We start from the raw sequence: 25,047 nt of genomic DNA, 5'->3' as shown, positions 1-25,047 counted from the left end.
TATCAACTTACTTTTTGATAAGTTACTTAAAAAAAATAAATATTAAATAAGGATGGGAAAGTGTATTACTTCAGTACTATGTTACATGCCAGTCTTTTGGCAACACTAATTTTTAAATCCAAAGGGTACTAAGAGGATAATTTTCTAGGAAAAATTCCCTTCATTTGCATTGAAACATTCTTGATTCCTTCTCTGACAGTATAGAGTGGATGGCATGTCCTATCTTATCAGCCTCTTTGATTTCATTTAACAATAGTTTGTTACTATTAACCCACTGTTACAAGGGTCTGTGTTGAGTTGTTTTAAGAATTTCTCCACTTTATCCAAAGCTTACTAAATTTTTATTCTCAGAAAGAGAGAATAGCAGTTATCTCTCTATGAAATCAAGACCAAATTTTCCCAAGATATCTTAAAAGTGTCACTTTAAGCAGTATTCCATATAAAGCAAAAGTCAAGTTTCCACTGTTACTGCTATAACAAGATCTAAAATCCTCTACCCTATCATCAACTTTCTCAAAAGTTTTTGGGGTGATATTTCATATTCTGAATGACCCCCTCAGGTATAGGTAGAACTAGCAAGACCGACAGATAGAAAAGTAGTAAAACTATATCTAAACACTAATCTTGCTTCCTCACGGTGAAGTCCAGCAGAGTGTCACAGAAATATATCTTTGCTCTCCTCAGGTTAAGATTTTGACCTGACTTTCTACTGACTGTGCCTATGTGCATTGTATCCCCAGGGAACTGTTAACTGGATTAACTTCTTAACAATCAACACAACACTGGAATCATCCAATTCGGAGGAAACCTTTCTTAAAAAAAAAAAAAAAAATCAGCACAGGCTCTCAAAATGACAAGTGCATGCATGCAAGACCCCACTCCACCCCCATTGTCATTCTATGACGAGTCTCAAGGTTAGGAGATTGTAGACATTTTCTGTTGTGATTGTCCAGGGGTACATGATTTGTCTGTTTCTCAGTTTCCTCATCTTTGAAAGAGAGATAATCATAGCACCTACCTCAGAGTGTGGCTGTAAGGATTCAGAGTTGAAGTCTATATAAAGCACTTATAACAGTATGATAAGTGCTTGCAGCTATTCTTATTTATTAGCTATGTAACCTTGAGCAAGTTATATAACCTCTCTGAGAGCCACTCATTTCCTCATCTCTAAAATTAGAATTATAGGGTTGTGAGAATTAAAAGAGATAAAGCATGCAAAGCTCTGAGCATAGAATCTCATCGCATAGTTGGTACTTAGTAAATGTTCACTCATTAGATCTGTTTATCTATCATTTAAAAACTGGAAGGTAAGCCATTGATAAATAAGTGATATGAGAATAACCGTAAAATATTCTACACTACCATGGTTTGTGCATGGATTTTTTTTTCTTGAACTGTGTTTACATTTCTACTCCCAGCCTTGAGCTATTTCTACTGATCCCTTGGCTTGAAATTTTTCCAGGTATTTCACTATTTTAATCTTGGATACAGCATTCTTCATTCTTACTATATTTGCTAAAATAAGTTTTTGTCAAATGCTTTATAGAAATTAAAGACAATTACATTGTATTCATTTGCTATTTCTCTACAAAAACAGGAACACTCTTTCCTCCCAGCTAATAAGCTTTCTGGGTATCCTTAATGCACATGTAAGAAAGACATGGTACTGAACCTGGTCTGGTGCAGACACTTTCTTGGCTGTCCAAGGATCACAGTCATGGTACCTGGAATATAGGGCGAGCCCACAAAGCACTGAGCAGGTGAGGATTGCCCACAGTCCCAGAAGATTGATGTAGAGAGACCTAAAGAAGTCAGCAAATGACAATTGTAATTTCCATCCTAAAGATTAGGAAACTTGTAACATAAACAGAAAAGACCTTCATGATTACTCAATAAATGTACATTATCTTTTGGTTATCAAAACTGCTATCTATTTTATTCTAGCCTAACCTTCTCTTTAAGCTCTCAATCAACAATATATTTGGAAATACATGGAATAGATGGGGGTTTCTCTATTAAATAACTATATTCTCCTGGTCAGAGTTCCATGGGCATTATCAGCTTTATAATCATATGTAATTATATTACTTCAGAACTTCTTATCATGAAATAAAGATTTTTAATAGTCAACAGACCAGTAACCATTACTCACTTTCCTTTTAAAAGTAATGCAATTCTAAATAAATAAATAAATAAATAAATAAATAAATGTAATGCAATTCTAAACTGCTAAACATTGTTAGCATCTACATAGCAACTCATCAAACTTGTTTAAATGTGGTTTGTAATATCATCTAATAAATGTGAAAAGCAAATCTGCATTCCTTGAACAGGTACCTTCCCAAACAATGTTCACCATTATAATACATGATGTGTGCTCTGGGAGAGTATAAAGGCTTATATAACATCACTGGAGTCAGACCTGAACATAAACGCTAGTTCGATCTATCATATGTGACCCTAGGCAAGTAATTTAGCCTCTGTGAACTTCAGTTTCTTCATTTATACCTACAGATAACAACGCCTACCTCACAGAGTTATAAGACTAAATGAAATAGTACATATCATATAGCTTGGCATGTAATAACATTTGTTAAATGGTAATTATTGATATTATGAATATTAATGTCATTGAGTTCTATGTCTTAATAATCAGTTGAATAGTTAACATTTCTCTCTCTCAGAAGGTGACTATATTGTTCTCCCAGGGGTGCTGTACTGGATACTGATACAAGCTGCCCTAGGCTGAAGAGAAGTACAACACCCAATATCATGCCTCTTTCCCTGGGGCACCTGTGTCCAATGACTAGTGGATTCAGAGGTTTAAAGGACAAGTCCCCTCATCCTAATTTGGGACAAATCTGATGAGTCAGCCCAAATTTAGAGCTTCCCCTAAGGCCTTGGCTGAGAATGCATAACAATCCAAATTCTCCCTCCAGTCAACCCTGCTTCCTTTCCATTTTCTTCTACAGGTAGTGATTTCCTAACAGACTGTAGCATGCCAGCCTCCATCTCAGAGTCTGTTTCAGGAGAACCCACCTTCAACAGGTGTCAACCAACAGATTGCTAACCTTTCCCCTTGATTGACTAAATTTATTCTATGTTTTGTTATTGTCTAAAAATAGTGTAATAAGTGTATCTCATCTCCAAATCATCAGAAAATCTACACAGACGCTTTCCTGCTCTAACACCCTTGCTCATACATGGGTTTAATACTTTACTATATAGTCTTATTTGACTTTAGTGCCATTCAAATAGATTTCTTATCAACAACATCTAATACTGCCCCTGGTCAATCAATGTCAGTAGGTCTTAACTTTCTGGCTAGGATTCATTCTCACCAAGGAGCCAGTGTTAAAAAGTAAGAGAAAATGCATTTGCAACTACATGGATGGAACTGGAGGGTATTATGCTAAGTGAAATTAGTCAGTCAGAGAAAGACAAAAATCATATGACTTCATTCATATGAGGACTTTAAGTGACAAAACAGATGAACATAAGGGAGGGGAAACAAAAATAATATAAAAACGGAGGGGGAGGGGCGCCTGGGTGGCTCAGTTGGTTAAGCATCCGACTTCGGCTCAGGTCATGATCTCATGGTCCGTGGGTTCGAGCCCCGCATCGGGCTCTGTGCTGACAGCTCAGAGCCTGGAGCCTGCTTCAGATTCTGTGTCTCCCTCTCTCTCTGACCCTCCCCCATTCATGCTCTGTCTCTCTCTGTCTCAAAAATAAATAAAACATTAAATTTAAAAAAAAAATAAAAAATAAATAAATAAAAAATAAAAACGGAGGGGGACAAAACAGAAGAGACTCGTAAATATGGAGAACAAACTGAGGGTTACAGGAGGGGTTCTGAGAGGGGGGAATGGGCTAAATGGGTAAGGGGCACTAAGGAATCTACTCCTGAAATCATTGTTGCACTATATGCTAACTAATTTGGATGTACATTTAAAAAATTAAAAATAAAACAAATTAATAAAAAAAAGAAAAGAAGTAGGAGAAAATGATTCCTCTGAGCTCAGGGATTCTGCCTTGTTAAGGAGACCCACTGGGCCATTCCAAAGGAAATTGTTTTTTATTAAGAAAGCTCTAAAGCTCCGATTCTGGTCTTTTAGTTATAAAATTGGGCTTTTTGAGTTTCATGTTCCCAAAGAAACAAAAGAGTATGTGCACAATTAATTTGGGAGAGGCATCAGCTCTAGCATAGATTTAAAGTCCAGTGGATTACTGGAAGTATAAATTACATTCCTTCAAAGTTCCTAAAAATACCAGAACCCCTAAGCTCACTTTTGGGGTATTCTATATCCAGTTACTGTGCTGATTTTCTTGTAGATCTTTTATTACAGAATGTTCCAAAGACAGATCATGTTTAAACCAATTTACCCTCAATATATTGAGTTCTGACATGTGACATCACAATATTTTCATGTTTTCCTTTGAATAGAAATAGAATTGGCATTCCTCATCCTACTTTAATCATGCTGCTACTCTTAAGCTATTTGGAATTTTTAAGTTCCTAAATGCATGTGGGTCCAGTTAGCCTTATTTATCAGCATGGGGAATGGTGGTCACCACACTGATCTGAGGCTTCCTGAGAAAGAACCAGCCACCATTTGTACTCTTTTTTCAAGCCATGATGGGCTTGAGAGTTCCCTGATCATGTTATCCTTCTGACTTCTGGGCTATGTTCAAATCAATGTCTATCTGGAATGCTCTCCCACTATTCTCTACCTGCCCACATATGGTCATTATTCAGGATCTGCCTGTTTGAGAGGAATCTCTCACCCATCCTCTGCTTTCACATCCTATGATCTGAGATAGAAAATGGAATTCACACTTACTGGCCCCCTACCATGTGTGTGCTGAACACAGCATTTTACAATACCTCTCATGAAATATATAATATTTCTTATGCTCATTTTGTAAGTTCAGAAACTGAGACTCAGGGAGACTAAGTAACTTTCCCATGATCACTCAAATAGCAAGTGTTAGAGCAGAGGTATAAATCCATGACTATGTCTGAAAATAAAACACAACACATCCGGCAATATAATGTCCTTGACCATTTCTTCTAGCGTTTTATCCTTCCATGGAACTGTTATACTTTTCTAGTGTTATTTCACTTTTTTGCATATTTGCATATATCTTCCTAACTAGATATTAAGCTCCTTCATGATAAGAGCCATATATTTATAATTTTTTATCCTCCATAATTCCTTATACAAATAGATACACAATAAATGCATTATTTGATAGTATTTATTTTAGTAAATAATTCATATAAATATTTCAAATTATCTGGTTTAAAATATACAGTGCCACTTTGTTTTACTTGATCCTTTTATAACTAAGTATCATTTATCTCTTGGAATTTCATGATACATAAGACTTAAACCTGAGCAAAGTGTGACTAATGAAAGAATTTCAATAAAGACAACTGGTGGTTATTAATGATTTCTATACCATAGTTTGACTTACATTTTTGCCTGGAATCTGCTTTTACAGGAAATATATCTCTGCACTTGGGATTGGTTGACACCATAGATGCTGGTCCATGTGAAGGTCCCTCCTATAACAATTGTCCAGAATGTATGTCTTTGCAAAGGGTTAGGATTAAAACTAAATGAAAAGAAACAGAAAACAAATCTGAGCTATCAGCAAAAAAACTATAGAAAATTATCCTAGAGGAGTTTTTGGAAGTAAGCAATGTATATCTATGTAAATATGGATACATACATAAATATGTACAAATTTATTAAGTAATAAAAAAGGTAGAAATATTTCTAGCTTAAGTTCCACGAAATAAAAGTGGATAATTTCAGAGAATTGGCAACTCTGGGTGGGACTGAGGAAAAATGAATGTTCTAATTATTCTGAGATTTTATAAAAATTTTCTCCTGTAGCTTTAGTAAATTTTTATTTAGACAAGTCTGCCATGCTGTAATTAGAGAAAAATATGAAACTGAAAAGAGAAAGCAATAAAGAGAGGGAATTTCCTAAGTGCACCCTAGCAATAGATGTGGTACTGAAATGAACACAAAATTAACAAAATTTTTTGTTATACAATGCATACGTAATTCTTCTCTTAGCACATGTACAGTCAGACTTCTAATTTATATTCAAGATCAAGAACTCAGTTAGATAATGCAGTTTAAAGGCTTTTGCATTCTAAAATTACCATGTCAGTGTAATCATCCTTTCTTAAAATGCTGTGTGCACAAGCTAAATGCTAATAGTGAAAAGTCACTTTATGACATATACTTAAGCCCAAAATATTGTTACAAAGAAAGCTCAACTTCCACATTTGATATGTCTTTTAACTTTTCTTAATGTGTTATCTTAGAAGGAATAATTCTATTCATCTATGATATACAATATGAGCTTGACAAATTTCTGCAAAATTGGCTTTCAAAGAAACTTTCTAAAAATTGTGAAATTCTGCAAATCCATCTCAAATCTTATATTTAAGATTAGTTGAAGAAAGTATTCTAATTTTATACATATCCTGGCATTCTTATGGAAATACAAGAGCCTCTATTCCATTCTCTAACTTTCATATTAAAGTTTAAGAGTTTCAAGGGTGTTGACCCTTTATCCTACAGAGAAAGCAACTACTATATTAGCTAATGGAAATCAAGAGCCAAAAGGACTCAGCAAGCTACTTGAGGGAAGTAAGACAAGATTTAGAACAGCCAATTTAGTGGTTTTAGGTCATATACAATATATATGACAACTATAGATCATACAGAAAATACCAACACAGAATCCTTCTCTTAACACCACCAGAGCAGATATTTTGCCCACCATATTCTCAAACATATCTGAATAACACGGATACACAATAATGCTTTTCTTATTATTTAATGCTTGGCAGGCTCCAAAGTAAACATATCATGAAAATGTCTAATCTTTTACTTTCAATAATCTCTCATCAATGTAAAAGGTGTCACTTCAATGCAGCAATATGGGTTGCCTTTATACACAGTGACAATTAACTTGCAGAAAAAATTATTGGTTCCAAACCTTCTCCCCTCAATCTAAGCCTACTAGGAAGAGATTTGGGAGTAATCAAGATCTTCTGCGTGGCCACTGATTGTTTCTGCTTCTTGGTATCCATTCTCCCATCCTCTAGTAATGGCAACCCAAATACGCTTTGGGAAACAACCATTGCCCCATAAAATAGTCTAAGTGGTTGTCAATACAAAGTCCTGCTCTGCCCCAACTTAGGTATGGAATCATGCCCAAGCTAGGACAATTGGAGGTGCTCTTCCTTGGAATCTGAATCTTGAAGTAGTCATAGTAATAATAGAAAATAGTTGAAATTGATTTGTCATAATTCAACTCATCTCTGAAAATTAATATGTTGTCCCTGTCCAATTTCTGAAAAATCTCTTCTCAAATGTTAGTGCCATTTTCAAAAACTAGAAGAGAGCCACCAAGTAAGAAATGCTTTTCTTTTTTCTTCTTGCCAGTGATTTCAGCTTGTGTGTCTCAAAGTAGGGCTTCTTAAAGAGGAAATACGCTGGTCCAAGTCAAAATAAGCCCCTTTCCACATTGAACATGATAACAAGAATGACACTACTGAACCACAATGGAAGGTATTTTAAATATTGTTTTAAGTTGTGTGATATATTTGGGATGAAATGTCTAGTTTTCCCACTGGTCTTTCTCCAGGAAACATGAATAACTGCTTAAGATATGCTATATTACACAATCTACTGACACTTGAAACATTAGTCATAAATTTTCTAGTAAATTTTCTAGAAATAATATATAATTTTATATAACATTTAATACATATATACAATTATGAAATATAATAATAATGTACTATATATTGTTGGGGCAATATCAATAGAAAAATTCTCTAGGCTGCTTGAAACAAAAAACTATGAAAATGGCAGCATGATCTTCTGGTGTTTTTCTCTTAAGAAAGGTTTCCTTTTCTTATTTCCCAACTATCTCTTCTCTAATTACCCTACCCTACCCTTTAACCAATTCCAGATTTAAATATCTGGAAGAAAATTACTCTTTTGCTATCAGTCCTTTCTCAGGAAGAAGGACCATTCTAAGTACCATGTAACTAACCAACTGACTGTTTCAACCCCTTAAAGACTTGGTGGAAACCCCTCACACATTAACTTGTCAGCTTCAATTTTTTGTACTATGTTCTTAGAGGTCTATTTGTTAGAGGTCTATTATAAACTTACTCTTTCAATAAAAAGATTATTTTTATAGAAAAAAAAGGAGAATTCTATTGATCAGGAGGTAAATAGCAACTCACTTCCAGAAGTTCAATCTTCCACCATTATAGGCATCATTTAGAATAGTGCTGATCCCACCTTGAATCACTACAGCCTGTATAATCACAGATGCAAATCCAGCTACCATGATCCCAACTTGAAAAACATCTGTCCAGACAACTGCTTTAAGACCACCCTTTGAGGAGAAAAGTATATTAGGATTAATGCTTTTATCAGACATTATTAATAATCTACATGCTTATATGCTATGTTGGATAAAAATAATGAAAACATGGATCTGGGCCAAGAGGTACATTCAACATAGATTGTAAGCTTGGGAGAACCTTCAAGAGAAGGTGAGATTTGAGCCAAGCCTTCAGACAGAAGCAGAGGCAAAGATGAAAGGTCATCCCAGAAGAGAAAACAGCATGGGTAAAAGCATAAAAAGTCAAAGTACATAGCATGTTAAGTGTAGCCAGATATACATTTTGAAACAAAGTGGAATGGTATAGGTAGATTGTTGGGAAGAAAATTCAGAGTCAAATTGCAAGAGGCATTTTCATGGACTTTATCCCATAGGCAGGGCTGATATCCAATCAAGTATGCATATAGAAGGTCATACCAGTTGTTGAAGTACTAAAATCATTTTGTACTAGCCACTACCAAAAACTTGCCAAGAGTCTCTCTGCAGTTCCTCTGTCCTTGGCTGAAACATCCCTTCCTGGAGATCCCCATCTTGTAGAAGATCCAGCAACTAAAGTCTTAAGACCTAGTATGTCAGGGATGCCATAAGAATTGCACCACTGCTAGGAACTAGCATCCATAATAATACCAGTGTCCATACTATATGGATGTTATATATTTTGACTGTAACTCCTACCTATAGGCAATGAGAAACTACCTCAGGTTTTGGAGCCTAGGAATAATATGAACACAACTATAATAATTTAGCAACAGTAAAGATGAATCAGAAGACAAAATTCAGGACCACTACAATGGTTCAGATAAAAGAAAGAAGTTTCAGTTATGATCAATGTTCTATAAAGAATCAAATTTTTCCCCAGATTGAATATTTCTTACAAAAAGTTACACTTGTGGGAGATAAGAGTAGGATATTACACATGAACAATGCTGTTTGCAGAACACAACTACTGGAATTTTCCATTTTGCAAAGCAAGCGGATAAAGTGAAAAGAGAAATAATGTCCTTGACATACCAGTGTGCAGTAGAATGTGCAGACCACACCTGTCGCCACTACTGCACCCCACAGATCAAATCCTGTGACTGTGAAAGGAAAAAAGAAAACGCATGAGTAACTGTGAAACGTGTATAATAAAAATACTTCTCAAAAAATCATCATTAGGAATCTATATCATTTGTAGAGCACCTATCTTCTCCCTACCTCTCTACTCTTGCCTAAAACTAGGTCCAAATCTCATAAAATGTCCCCAAACAAGTGGAGTTTAAAATTTTACTTGATGAGTTAAATGGACCTAGTTTCTACCCTCAGACAGCATCTCTAGATCCAACATTGGCTAAATAAAATACATGAGAAAGCATTTCTATTGTAATGAAGCTAAGAAACAACTTGATATTGTGAGGAAGTTAACTAGACTGAATGGGGTCATAGACTATTGGTCATCATGGTTCAGTAAACACACTATTCTACCACTCCTCGAAATGAGTTGTGCATGTTACTAAGATGGAACCAAGAAGGAGAAAAGTTGTATAATTTGCCACCATTTACCTAAGAAGTGGAGAGGCATACTGTATTCTTTTTAAATGGAAGGATCACAACTCTACCCACAAATGTGATAATCTAGATAAAATAGACCCATTCCTTGAAAGACACAATGGGCCAAAAGTCATATAACAAGAAATAAATTATCTAAATGGGTCTATATCTATTAAAGAAGTTGAATCAGTAATTAAAGACCTTCCAAAACAGAAAGCTCTAGGCTGAGGCAGGCTGACTGGTAACTTCTAACAATTTAAGGAAGAAATTATACCAATTGTCTACAACCTCTTTCAGAGAATAGAAGCAGAGGGAATACTTCCTAACTCACTCTATGACTCCAGGATTTCCTTAATACCAAAACCAGGTAAGACATTACAAAGAAACTACAAACCAATATTTCCCAGGAACACCGATGCAAAAGTCTTCAACAAATTGAGGATCAGCAAATTGAATCCAAAAAAAGTATAAAAAGAATTAAACACCATGACCAAGAGGGATTTATCCCCGGTATGCAAGGCTCGTTTGATATTTTCAAATCAATTAATGGAATCTATCAAATTGACAGACTGAAAAAGAAATATCACATGATCATATCAAAAGATGCAGAAAAAGCATTTGACAAAATCCAATATCCATTCATGATAAAAACTCTCAATAAACTAAGAATAGAAGGGAACTTTCTCAACTTGATAAAAGCTGTCTACAAAAATCCTACAGCTAACACTCTATTTAATGGTGAGAGACTCAAAGCTTTCCCACTAACATCAGGTACAAGACAAGGACGCCCTCTCTCACTATTTCTTCTCAACATTGTACAAGAAAGGAAATAAATGGTATATAGATTGGGAAAGAAGAAATAAAACTCTCTTTGTTCACAGATGACATGATCATTGATATTAAAAAAAAAAACTCCTGGAACTAGTGATTATAGCAAGTTTGCAGGACACAAGGTTAATATGCAAAAGTCAATTGTTTTCCTATATAATAAATTAGCCTCAAATGTGGTAACTTTAAGATGTACCTTGATTCAAAGCCAAGGCAGGAGCACAACTGGAGTAACTCAGACATGCATTCATTGTGGAGTGGGCATGTAAAATGGTACATTCATTTTGAGAAACTATTTGCCAGTTTCTCTTAAATTTTGTACATGAACCTGCCCTGAGCTGGGTCATAATAGGTGTATGTTTACCTATACTGCTTCCAGGTATTCTCCCACTAGAAATAAAAACGTGTGTCAAAAGAGAATCCCCAGACACACGCTAACAGGTTCTACAAGATGATCAAACTTGGTCTTGGTTATTGATGAAAATGACCCCACTGCTGATGATGGCAATGCTGCTGTAACCAAAGAGATGCTGCTCTTCCTGGGGGATGGTGACACGTCACGCATGGAAGAACTGGAGTAAGCGCTGCCCCAAGAATTACTTGTACAGGTATTCAATACTTTATCTTCATTCCCCCTGATAATACATTCAAGGATGTTTTTCTTCATTTTTGTTAACATTTTAAAAATCTGTATGGCAGGACAAGAACCACTTTCTGAGGGTGATGCTGTGATAAGTAGGAACTAAAACCCAGCTAGTTTTCCTTTTCTATCTAGTTCCATGTTGGCTTATTTTAACAGGACAAGGTAGCATTTGTTGCAAGATGTAAGTAACCTAGTGTTAACTGCATGGTCTGAAGTGTTTGGCTACCTAGCAGATTCCTTAGTAAGACCAAACTTTTTGTAACTGAAGTGTTCTGAGCTATCCCTTGATGTTTAAAAGAAAAATACTGGTTCAAATACCTTTCACCTTCTAGGATCTACTTTTTAAATCTTCTATCCCCTGTAGTTGTCTACTACATGTGACAGGCCTCTAAAAACTAGTATGTTAAACTGAACTGACTTGATGAGAGTCACTATCTATAGAGCTTGTTTTCCAAAGAAAAACATTGTTTGAGGTAGCAAAATTACAAGCCTACGTAGGTATGTTATAAAGCTGTTCAAAAAGTAACTCAGCAAGTTTTGTGAGTGAAAAAGTAGTGCTCAAGTCACATTCTGCTTTGAGGTTGTAACAAATACAAAGCAAGACAAAACAAAACCTGAACAAGAATGATCTTAGAAGCTCTAATTCAGAGTAGCCTAAAACTGGAAACAATCCAATGCCCATCAATAAGAGAATGGATAAACAGATTTTGGAGATGCATATGATGAAATACGATAAAAAGGGGGGAAAATCAGGGATATCTGAACACTGACTTCATATTGATGATATAAAAAAATGATTTTAATATTTTAGATATGAAAATGGTATAGTTGTATTTGCAAAACACATGCTGGTACAAACTTCCAGTTATAAAATACGTAAGTCCTGGAGGTGTAATGTACACCGTGGTGACTATAATAATAATAATCCTATAATGCATATTTATATCCTATAATGCATATTTGAAAGTTGCTAAGAGAATAAATACCAATTTGCTCTCATCACAAGAAAAAGAAATTTTTTAACTATGTATGGAGACAGATGTCAACTAGACATTGTGGTGGTCATTTTGCAATACATACTAATATTGAATCATTATAGTATAATACAATGTTATATGTCAATTTTACCTCAGTGGAGAAAAAAAAAAGCATATCCCTATTTTTAAAAGACCCTGAATTCAGATGAAATGATAAAATATCTCAGATTTACAGGAAAATAATCTAGTGAGTGAAACGGAGTGAATTAAACCAAGAGTTGATCATTTTTAGTGGAGTTAAAGATACACTAGAGTTTACTATGCTATTCTCTTTTTTCTAGTATATGTTTGAGTTTTTCTATAATTTTTTAAAAAAAGTAAAAAGAAAATGATCAGACTCAAAGAATGTTAAGATCCATTTCAGTTAAACAAGTTTCTCTGCAGCATCTGTTGCACAGCCAGTACTATATTTATGCTGGTATATACTGCTTTGGTCACAGTAAAATACACAATTGATATTCAAGCAGTCAAAATGCAGTCTCAGGTCCTAATTCCTAGTGAATGGCACAATAACCTGATAAGATCTGAGTCCTCAATTTCTTCACAGATGGAAAGCAGTACTCTCTTACTGCCATAACTGTACTTTAAAACCCTAAAGCCAACATCTTTAGTTACACTTAAGGCCAATAGGTAACTTATGAAGCTTATAGTCAGCTCTTTATACATGAAATCGACCTACTCATGACGTTGGTAATATTGACATGGAACATGCCTGTCATTCAGAATTCAAGAGCACATTATATCATGGAATTCTTCTTTGTAATGACATAGTTATACTTTATAAACTTAGGTTATAATTACTATCTGTCTATCATGAAATCAAGAAATGAGAGTGTGGATTTAGCAGGGTTCTTCCATTTTATATTAACTCACAGGAACCGCATCACATTTTTCCCATCAAAGTCCACTTGTCCATTTTACAAGGCAGTTTTAGAGATAAATTCACATCTGATTGATAAGAATTCAAAGGATATGGGGTTCCCCGAAAGCCTTTTGCAGATAAGACTAACTAACAGGCATCTTTGGTTCAGTAAACTATTCCAGTTCCATGGCTTTTATCTGCCCAAATCCAAAGGGTAGTTTGTTGCTCAGCACCATCTTCATAGATTTGTTTAAAAGGATACTATAGCCATCTTTCATTGTGTCACTAGGAAAGATTTGATATTTCAAGTCACATATATCTCCCTCTCTTGAATTACGGACCATGTTAGAAATGGGAAGAAGAAAAGTTTCTCTCCCTGCCAGATTTCATGATGGAACTGAGCTGAGTAACACAGAAGCCTCTTGACAATGGGCTCCTGGTTACAGCTACCAAGGAAAAAAGTGCAGCCATTCATGACTTAGACTACAGGGGGCGTTCATTCTGAAGGAATGGAGCGTGGCTGGTTGGTACATCCAAGATTCACTCCTCAGTGAGGTCTGCCCTCCTATTAATCATAGGTCTTTTGGAGCTATTGACCCAGGAACTCAAAGAAGCTGTGAGAGTAAACACTTAAAGCCATCTTGCTCCCCTCAAGTTGATGCAGGTTACTGGAGGCATTCTTCCATCTTCCCCCCTCCCCAAGGAGAGAATAAAGTCTATTTAAAAATGAGCCCCCAAATGTGGTGACATAGTTGTTAACTCTAAAATGTACCTTGATTCAAAGCCAGGGCAGGGGCATAAATAACAATTCCAGTATAGAGAATCTAGGGGAAAAAGAAAACCAAATATACTGTATGAATTATAAAATAAAATATTAATTTTTTATAAACTCAATTATGAATTAAAACAGTAGTTTCAGTATACATGATAAAATCTGTAACTTGAAAATGTTAGTTAAGTGAAGCTGATTCTTTACCGTTTGTGATGTGGTCATAGATTACAGAAATCTTTTATGGCCAATTTTGTTAAAAATACAGACTTCTCAAAAATAAAAAAATAAAAAAATAAAAAATAAAAAATAAAAAAAAATAAAGTAAAAATATGGACTTTTCACATGGTGCTCAGTGCAGATAGTCATTGATCCATCAACTGAAGCTTGAAATCAATTTTCCTTGATCTAAACAATTAAAAGGAAAGAAAAAATACAAACCTAAAAAAAAAAAAGATGGTTCCTCATTCATACTTCAAACTATTGTTAATCACTGCATACTTAATTGGGAAAAACAGTAATAATTTTGGAAACTGGTTTCAAAAAGTTTGCATGCTAATTAATTAAACAAAACTATAAATTTGAACTTAAAAAAACCCTGAAAGCCAACAAAAACTATATTCCATCTTTTTGATATTCTATATTATTTTTCATTCATATATCTAACAAATATTTATGAATCTGGGGCACATTAGTATGATAAATGTGGTCTTTTTTTCTTAGGATATTATTTTCACTGCATTAGATTTTTCAAATACTGTATATCGTATCCTGTATATTCATATATATTCTATGTGATTTACTTTATAAAAACATATGGTTCTATGATTCTCTATGATTCCATGTTTACTCTATAAAGACAAATGATGAAAAAAGCCATATTATGTAGTACTTGAATGTTTGATTATACTACATGGATAGGTCAATGGAAGTAAGTCCTTCAAGAGGGAGATGGTAAAGCTTTCCTCTTTTTGTAGTAATGAACTTTCCACAGTCATTATCCGGACCAACTTGAAAATTTGAAAACATGACCACAGGCCACCTTCTTGACACTTGTTCCCCACTTTTCATCTCTGTAGGCATTTCTAAAAATGATCCAAAGAGGAACTAAACAGTTGGTAAATGCAAGATACTGGCCTCAATCCTTTGTCGGAATCTCTACCAGACCCCAAAGGGTTCCTTCCTTTTACACTGGAAGTGTTAAGGACCAATCTAAGTTATGCAATTTACAGAGATAAAAAATGGAGTCAAGTTAAATAATTTACAAAGGCACTCTGTTATGCTATAGCAAATGCTTAGGGTTGCTTGTGATTGGAGAATTGAATTACCAATAGGGATGAGAATGAAAACTCCTTCCTAGATCTCCATTAACAAACCCATCCCTCCAAAAAGCATTTACCTGTCAAGAGGAAGATCGATATAAATGATGTGACAATAATCATGACAAGCCTCCAGCAACCTGGATGAAGACTGGGAAGTGTTCTCTGTCATTCACTGCTTGGCAAATCTTTGCTTTCCATTTGTGTCAATCAGTAAATCTATATTTGCATTTACTTATATTACCTGACTTGTACTCGGCTTTAAAAACTCCAGAGTGCATAGTTCTGTTGTTTTATACTCGATGACCACTTCAATTAGGGCATAAGTTTCTGCTTTTTAAAAGAGAGCACTGATTCACTTTTGTGAGCATGCTTTCAAGCAAATGAAATTATTTCCTAGTGTCTTCCTATGTCAGTTAATTTTTACAAACCTGTACTCAACAAGTTGCAAAACACTATGAAACATACTACTTGTTTTCCCTTTGTTACAATTCCTACCATCAGCTCCTACAGCTCCTTCAAATATCTTTGTCATTTCAGTAATGATGACATCTCAGTCACTTTGGTGGGCAGAAGCAGAGGTGGGAGAGGAAAAAGCATGTGCTCCTGAAGCAACATGACTGTTAGTTGATTAATGTAATACTTAGCATTCACTTGAAACACTCTGTTTTCCAAGAAGTGGGGCATTTGCTGAAACACGGTTTAATGATCTTAAGAGTTGATGCTGTATAACAGCAAGTGTTTTTGCTTTTTTGTCTCCTATTTTCAACATCTCTTTCTTATGTTTCATTCATTTACCAGATAAGCTTGGCCCAGATGCCTTAGTTCAAACATTTCAGATGACAAAAGGTAAAACAAACTAATGGAGAGTAACTTACCGTTAGAACAATGAAGAGGACTGTTCCACAGAGACGAACATATTTGTTAAATCGAAGCTCTAAATACTGTTTCCAAAAAAGTGAAAAATGGTTAATATGTGAAAACTTTATGCTGTTGTGAAACACCAGCTGCTCAAGAAGTAAAGGGGTTAGAAATTTAAAGCAACCTCATAAGATTTGTATTCTGTATTCCTACTTTACTACTCTTTTTATATATATACGGCAAAATTAACTCTTGTTTTAAAGTGCAGGCCATTAGGTTCTAATACATACAGGACAATTCCATCACCACCAGAAAACTCTGTTATGTTGTTCCTTTGTAGTCAAACTCTCCCCCTACCCCTAAACCTTGGCAATCACTGATCTGTTCTCCATCCCTAGTTTTGACTTTTCAAGAATATATATAAGTGGATTATATTCTGCATTTATAGAATGAGCAAAGTGCCATTCTCCCCTTTGTCTTGGTATGTACTTTAGATATTTCCCTGATCCATTTTGGAATCAACCTTTCCCACTGCAGGCAATTGTGATGGAACTGCCTATCAAGGCGCCCTGCCTCTTCTGACCAAGGGATGGTCATATGACCCAAGTTCAGGCAATCAGCTTCTCTCTCCAATGGATACTTAAATCTTAGAGGCATAATATAAAGACAGAAAATGGCTGGAGCAAAAGAGGACTGATCCTGACAGTGGCCTGAAGAGGCCATCCTGGCTTCCATCCTTTTCACAGCCTCTTTGCTCATCTTTTCACTCTCTGATGGGCTACCCCTGTATCCTCCCAAATAAATTATTTTTTATTTAAATCAGTCTATGTCAGTTTCCATTCGGGGCCAATGAACAACTGCCAATTCTTCCTACTTTCCTTGACATCTTAAAATATAATCTGCTTATCTCCTATAGTATATGTCATAATATATTATAGAGTTAGAGTCATAGAATTTTAGAGCTGGAAGAAAGCTAGGTTCTCATTCTTTAACTTGAATATTACTCATGTAGAGAGAATTTTAAAGCTGAAAACAAGTCTTTTCATAGAGCAGGAGAAAAGAAAGAGGAAGGAAAAATTGACATTAAGTAATAATCAGAGGCAAGGACACGAGATATTTTTGCTCCATAAACACAGGTGACAGTTATAGAGTGCTTGCTATATACACTGTCCTTCCAACAATTCCCAGAGGCCAGTACTACCAGTCAGAGCAGAGGGCACTGGGGTTCAGAGAGAACACCAAAGTTGCAACCTAACAATTCTCACAGCCACAATGCAAGTCTAGGACCATTTGATGCCGAAATCTTGGCAGGGAACCACTACATTATTCCAAATAAATAGGCAAACTGACCATGTCTCTAAGATTCAGAGTGAGTGGGTGGCACTGACGCATGGTAGGACCTTCAAAAAACAACTAACAAGTAAAGAACACACAGCACAGCATAGTTTTGTGGAGGAGTTCCAGCCCTTGACCCAGTCCCAATCATGACTCCACAAGCTCGGGGAAGTCACTGGAAATCTTAGGCTCCTCCTGTTGAAAATGAGGATCACAGTACTAATTCTTTCCCCTCTTACTTTGCAGGGTTTTGGAGGCTATCAAGTGATATAAATGGACGGGGAAATATTGTAACTTGTTATTCCAAAGTAAGACATTAAAAATTGGCATCCAAATCCACAGATAAATATAACGCATAATTATAAACATACATATGTATTCAAAATAAATACATATGAATAATATATATAAATACATATAATTCACAAAAATACATATATATTTAGGGATTATAGGTTATATATATATACCTAGACAACTCAGTTCCAACACACAGATTTTGTGGATCCAGAAAGATCCTGAAGAAGTGGTGAACGAAATTGTATTCCTGCATTACATTCTTATCTGTGGGTCTGGAAGTGGCTAACACCTATCAGGCCTATACTTTAAAAGCAGTGATAAATGATAACAGATATGCTTCTGAATAGCCAATTCTAGCTAAAGAAATATAAGTTAGGAAGAGATTTCATATTTGAGCAAGAATACCAGGTATATCACCCAGCGCTGGACTTCTTATTCTGTGTAGGTGGTGCCCTCTGAGGCATATATAAACAAATAGAAAAGAGTTACAGGAGAGTGTTTGCTATGGCCAATCGTCAGGGACAAAGCATGTTATCTTAACTTCCCTGACCCCAGCTGCTGGGCACCCACCAGTCATGCAAGCTGCCAGCGTGCCCACAACTCTGTGTGTTCTGTTCTACTTCCCTTGTTCTCTCTGTACTCTTGTAAGCCCTGCTTAAGGGTTATAACAGACTCACCAGAGGCTTCAGAAGCAGCCAGTATGCACCACTGCACAGCCTCTAGGCATGTGTCTACTTTGCTTCACACTCTTATGTAGCTTAACTTACTCTGAGTCTCTCTGTCTGCAAAATGGGGCTCTCTTAGCACTTCCCTTATAAGGATTGTTTTAGTATTGAGTCAGATAATGTATGTGTGTAAACCATGCAGCCCAGTGCCACACATGTATTAAGCATTCAGTAAACATTAACTTCTTGCCATTTTTAGCTGGAACTCTGCTAACAGCCTCCACCGCTGGAAACGTATGGGTAATCTGTTTCTGGTTGAATTAATGCTGCTGTCCCGAGGAGGCATGGGTCAGTGCTTATGAGAGGAGCATTCATGTCTGGGGACTGAAGTCCTCTTGCCAGGTTCTTCAAACCCTGTCTGAGTTTTGGAGTTGGTTGACTATAGATCAGAGCTCACAGACTCAAACTGCTTAAGGACTCATAAAGTAATATACACAAGTGGATTGGCCAGGTGTTCATATATTAAAATGTTGGACTATTCCTCACATCCACTAAGAAATATGTCCTCTCACATCTCTCTCAAAACCAAGTACTCCCTTCACCCTGTCCATGTTCCCTTTTGCATTTTTGAGAAAGACAAAAATGCAGATAAAGATTTCTCTATCATGAGAAAGTAACCATGCAGCTACGAGAATTAACAGGAAGTGAGAACAATGGCTGTAAAACTGGGAATTGATCATGGAATTCACCCCAGGGAATGTGAGCCCAGTGTCACCAGGCTTCTAAATTTTCTTTTTTTTTTTTAATTTTTTTTTTCAAGGTTTTTTTTTAATTTATTTTTGGGACAGAGAGAGACAGAGCATGAACGGGGGAGGGGCAGAGAGAGAGGGAGACACAGAATCGGAAACAGGCTCCAGGCTCGGAGCCATCAGCCCAGAGCCTGACGCGGGGCTCGAACTCACGGACCGTGAGATCGTGACCTGGCTGAAGTCGGACGCTTAACCGACTGCGCCACCCAGGCGCCCCGAGGCTTCTAAATTTTCAAAAGAAGCTAGAATCTGGAATTGTATTTGACTTCTCAACATCATAAATGCTAAATTAATTTTCTTTCAAAACACTTTAAGGGTCAAAAAAAAAAAAAAAAGGAAATTAAGATTGGCCTGGGGCAGCCAGTTTGTTAATTTTGAGCAAAACAAATTCCATTCTGCTCCCTTCTGGGATGATGACTGAACTCTCCCAAACACAATGACCAGAGTGAGTGGAAGGCATTGCTGCCCCAGGGGTGCCTCACCCTGGATGGCATCACCACAGCCCAGGCAGTTTGTCACTAACACTTGTTGTGCCATTGAGGCCCCGTAGCCAGCACCAGTTGAACCAGCCTCACTAGGAAACCACCTTCCAGTTGACTCTGGACTGGAGCAAAAGGTACCTGAACTTAAGGCTAAGAATGAGTGTCAGAGCCCTCTGGATAATGACCTGTGCGCAAGGAAACTTCTGCAGGTTTGCCCATGTGCCTCATGGGTTAGTGCCTGGATAAAGAGACCACTAAGGGTGCTGAACTGCACCCCCACCCCGCTCACATTCAACAGTTCTTTAAATTAAACCAAACATTCCCTCCCTCTCCAAAGTCCTTTCCTGCAGACAACTGGAGAAAACCTATAACCAATGGAGCTGTGCAGCAGGAAAGATGGTTTTATTTATTGATTTAAATTGGAGTTAGTTAACATACAGTGTAGTATTGCTTTCAGGAGTAGAACCCAGTGATTCATCACTGACATATAATACCCAGTGCTCATCCCAACAAGTGCCTTCCTTAATCATTTTCCACTGAGAGAAAAGGCAGAACTGTTTAAGAACCTTTCAGCCAAATCTTCCTAGCTATCCCAAGATAACCACGTCTGCTACTGTCACCACAAATATTTATGGCCCACGTTTTCCCAGCACTCACCCAGCCCCCTACACTATTCTGAATGTTATCCTTGCATCATCTCATTTAATCCTCCCAACAACTAGATGAGGTAGTTGGTATTATTACTTTCATTTTGAGATGAAAGAAATGGGCACAAAAGGTTAAATAAATCATTCAAGGTTACCCAGCTAGTAAGGGGTAGACTCTGATCTCAAATGTAGGTACTGGGACAGGAGTTACAGCACCTTACCCACTTGGGCATGTGCCTCTGGAGGGTGTGTGTGTGTGTGTGTGTGTGTGTGTGTGTGTGTGTAGGGGCAAGGAGGGGAGAGTGCGCAAATTCTTCCCAGACGATCCTGGGAAAGTGAGTGGTGCCTATGGACCTGGAACAAGGGGATTCCTTTCAAGGAGAAGAGGCTGAGATTTGAACAACTTACCCTCCCCCAGATAAAAAGTTTTAAAATCTTTCCCCTTGACTCGGAATCAAAGATGTTAAAGCAGAAAGCGCCTTAGCACTAATCCAAATCACTCCGTTTACTTTGGAAGCCTCTCTTTGTCAGTGAGCTCCTGAGAGCAAATTCCAAGATTTTTGTGGACTTCACAGGACACCTCTCCCCAAAAGGGGAGGGCAGAGGAGGTAATGGACCTGGACAGGGAGATATTTCGATGTGGTGGTGAGTCTGCCCCCAGGAAAATCCCTCCAAGAGCCTGAAAAGTCCTGCCCCCTCCCCGCCCCCCCAACCCACCCTCACCCTTTACCTCGTAGGTGCTGGTAATTCCCAGTTTGTAGAACACCGGGAGGAAGACCTCCGCGCTGATGGCCACCACAAAGAAGTAAGTGATGGCAAAGATGCTGAATATGGCCCCAAAACGGTAGACCTCCGAGGGGGTGCCCAGGACGGTGACGGCCGACATGAAGCTGGCGGTGAGGGACAGCGCCACGGGCACGGCTGTCATGCTGCGGCCGCCCATCAAGAAGTCCTTGGAGGTCTGCTGGCCGCCCCCCGCGAAGGCGTAGTAGATGCCGATGGCGGCGGAGATGAGCAGCATCGCGGCGAACACCACGTAGTCCCACACCACGAAGGTGCCGATGCCCCGCGGCGCGTCCATGGTCGCTCGGTCTCCCGGGTCCTGCGTTCCAACCGTGGCCCCGCGGCGCACAGCTTTACCTCTGCGGCGGGGCGCTCACTTCTTATTCCCCGCGCCGCGGGCGCGGCAGGCGTGGCGCCCGCGGGGATTGGAGGCGTCCTCCAGGTATCGGTCCCCGCCGGCTCCGAGCGCCCCGCGAAGGGGGGGACGTGGCTAGGCGCGGAGGCCTCTGCACCCACCACAGCCGGCCGAGCTCGTCTAGCCACGCCAAGCCCTCACCGTAGGGTGCCGGGCCCGGGGTGGCCGGGGTCGCCGAGCGCCGCGGACACCTGGGAGAACTGGCGCCTCCAGCCGCGTCCCGCGAATCCGCCGGGAGCGCTGGGCCTAAATGTTACCAGGTGGCACCCGAGGGGACGCACCATTTAAATAAACAGGCGACCGATGGGGGAGCGCGGGTCGAAGGTCAGTTGTAACACTTGTACTTTTCGCTTTCCGGTTCAACAGTCCGGGTCCTTACGAGAAGATACACCTGGGGTTTTTACATTGCCTTCTTTGATAACTTGATGGGCGTTTCAGGTGACAGTGTGCGGTGAGCTGAGGTTCCAGTCCTTAGGCAGGTAAGCAATTACAAAGGAGAGGAAGAAATCTGTGCTATTGGTGACTTTTTTTTTCTCCTTTAAAGAAAATATTATTTAAATTTTAGTTAACATACAGTGCAATATTATTGGTTTCGGGTGCCTTTTCATTCAATAAACATCTCTGATCCCTACAATCTCTCCTAAATATGATAGTTTCTATTGTATTAATGGTTTAAGGAAGACTTAAACCGTGTGACATATAACATGCTTGGTACTTTATACATTAACTAATGTAATTCTTACAATTACTCTTGAGGCAGGAATCATCTCCATTTCTTAAAGGAGGAAACTGGCTTAGGAAGATTAAAACACTTGCCAGGAAATGGTGGGGATTAAGATTTTTATTCAAGGTCTCATATCAGAATTCGTTCTTTTAATTGCAATGCTATGCATTGTAGAACCCAAATGTAGATAGGTGTTAAATATAGGCATAAATATGTACACTTAGGTGAAGACACCTGAAAGCATATGGAAAACAAGGTCATTTCCAGTATCAGTACTCAGGACATATTTTAAGTGGCTTCCCTTCAAATATTACTAACAATACATGACTCATGCTTGTAAAGCAACATGACTCCCAGGTTTTTCCTCTGAAATAGACCCTCCAGTCAAGTGTGCCCTGGCATAGGTCTATTTCAGGCCAACCTTGTTCATTGTCATACATCTTTATAATTTACCAGGTGATCCTTCATAAGCAATCCACAAAATGCATTTAGCCCAGCCCAGAATGTAAAGAAAACTATACCAGGTTTTATTTTTTGTGAACTGGCATTGTTTGTATAATATTTTTAAAGGGAAATAAAGAAGGAAATGGAAGCTAAATCCAAGTAATTCAATCACTTACACAAATATGTGGCTTGGACTTATGTCCCAACTGTGTGAAATTTACTATCTTTGCACTTATGATTTTCTCCTGTTCTCACTGCCTGGCACTCAAACTCATCACGAAACAGCATCTTACAAGCTTTAAGGTACAGCATCCACTGTATCTAGGGCTCTTCCATCTCCGCCCAGAACTACGGTGCTTTACTTGCAAGGACAGCTCCTATCAAGACTCACTGAGCACCACCAGTGTACCTCACCCCAGTTAGTGTCCTGCCAGAGGACTGAGATGACATGGTCTCTAGAGGTGATGGGCTCTGCTTACATAAAGGGGTGCTCTGGTAGTAGTGGAGAGACAAGAAGTCTTCCCATCTACTTTTTAGGCATTTCCTTTTCAAGTGGATCACAAAGTATGTTTTTAATCCAGTTAAATGTGACCTCCTAGCAACTCAGCCTACACTATCTAGCCCTTGACTAGCTCTCAGGCATCTTTTCCTATCACTTTTTTTTCCCCCCTACTTGGTCTACTATCTTTTCACTGTTCCTGGAACATGCCAAGCCTGTTTCTATCTCAGGACCTTTGCATGTGTTTCATCCTCTGCCTTTAATGTTCTTCCTTCAGATATTATCATGACTCCCACCCTCACTTCATTCAGGCATCTGTGCAAATGCCACCTCCTCCAAGAAGCCTTCCTTGACCACTCCATCTGAAAAGTGTATCTATCACCTTCTACTCCCTTACCTTGCTTAGTTATTCTCCAAATACTTTGCGCACTCTGAAATTGTTCTGTCTTTACTTTGTCTTCTCGCACTGGAATAGACGCTCCATGAAGGCAGGGACTTTATCTGTTTTGTTCATCACTATATTCCCTGGGTGTAGAACAGTCTGGTACATAATAGTCATCTAGAAAATTGTTGAATATATGAATAGACGAAGGAAAGGATTATTAGAAAATCCTCTCAAATATATTGACTCAGGCCTATTTTTAATGTTTCAAATTTCATCTTTTTCTATGTTTTCAAAGACATTTGGAGGAGGTTGTGGTACAGACCCCCCTACACACACATAGTCAAAAATCCACGTATAACTTTGACTCCCCCCAAACTACTAATAGATTACTATTGAGCAGAAGCCTTAACAGATAACATAAAGTTTATCTACACATATTTTGGATGTTGTACACATTATATACCATATTCTTACAATAAAGTAAGCTAGGGAAAAGAAAATGTTATTAAGGAAATCAATAGAAAGATAAAATACATTTGTAGTTCTGTACTGCATTTATTGAAAAAAAAATTCATGTATAAGAGGACCCACAAAGTTCAACCTGTGTTGTTCAAGAGTTACCTGTACTTATAAACACATAAAAGTGTATAATATGCCTATTTATGTAATGCCTTGCAACTGCACAGTTCATAAAAGTTTTATAAGTATATTCACATTTAATATTTTGTGAAAAATGGTAGTTTAAACCACAATAAGTACATATATACTCCCCCCCAATCCCCTTTTTAGTGTTTTTTAAAATTTATCAAAATATCTTTTCTCCCAGAAAATCATTTGGTGGCCCTCAAAATCGGTCGCCTGCTACATCTGAAGGCCATAGACATAGATATTGAGAAGTGGGCCAACAGAGCCAAACAGATTTCCCCAGACTGAAGTTAGGATGGAATTTTTTTTTTTTTAGTTTATTTATTTATTTTGAGAGAGAGAGAGAGAGAGAGGGAATGCACAGGAGGGACAGAGAGAGGGGAGGAGAGAGAGAATCCCAAGCAGTCTCTGCACTGTCAGCACAGAGCCCAATGGGGAGCTCAAACATGAGATCATGACCTGAGCTGAAATCAAGAATCTGATGCTTAAGCAACCAACTGAGCCACCCAGGCACCCCGGGAATGAACTGTATATGACTCACCTCATGTGACTGGGAAATGTTTATTTGCCACCTATCCTAAAATAAGGAAACAAGAATGGAATTTATATTGAAAATT

The 25,047-nt window shown here is 37.9% G+C and overlaps 1 protein-coding gene across 1 annotated transcript in view; it reads right to left on the bottom strand.

Annotated features, from left to right (window-relative positions):
• SLC5A8 (solute carrier family 5 member 8) overlaps positions 1-21,676 on the bottom strand; it is a 63,302-nt gene extending 41,626 nt beyond the window's left edge. Inside the window, exons 1-7 of the mRNA XM_058741643.1 lie at positions 21,266-21,676; positions 16,315-16,380; positions 14,121-14,172; positions 9,460-9,527; positions 8,285-8,439; positions 5,479-5,619; positions 1,673-1,802 (exon numbers count right to left, since the gene is read on the bottom strand). Coding sequence (XP_058597626.1) covers positions 1,673-1,802; positions 5,479-5,619; positions 8,285-8,439; positions 9,460-9,527; positions 14,121-14,172; positions 16,315-16,380; positions 21,266-21,616 — 963 coding nt within the window. The 5' untranslated portion in view covers positions 21,617-21,676. The remainder of the gene's footprint in view (positions 1-1,672; positions 1,803-5,478; positions 5,620-8,284; positions 8,440-9,459; positions 9,528-14,120; positions 14,173-16,314; positions 16,381-21,265) is intronic.
• Positions 21,677-25,047: the final 3,371 nt, after the last annotated feature.

This window comes from Neofelis nebulosa, chromosome 8 (assembly GCF_028018385.1).
Source record: "Neofelis nebulosa isolate mNeoNeb1 chromosome 8, mNeoNeb1.pri, whole genome shotgun sequence".
NCBI lineage: Eukaryota > Metazoa > Chordata > Mammalia > Carnivora > Felidae > Neofelis > Neofelis nebulosa.
The sequence above is the reverse complement of the archived record's forward strand: the minus strand, read 5'-3'. Positions and strand labels throughout refer to the sequence as shown.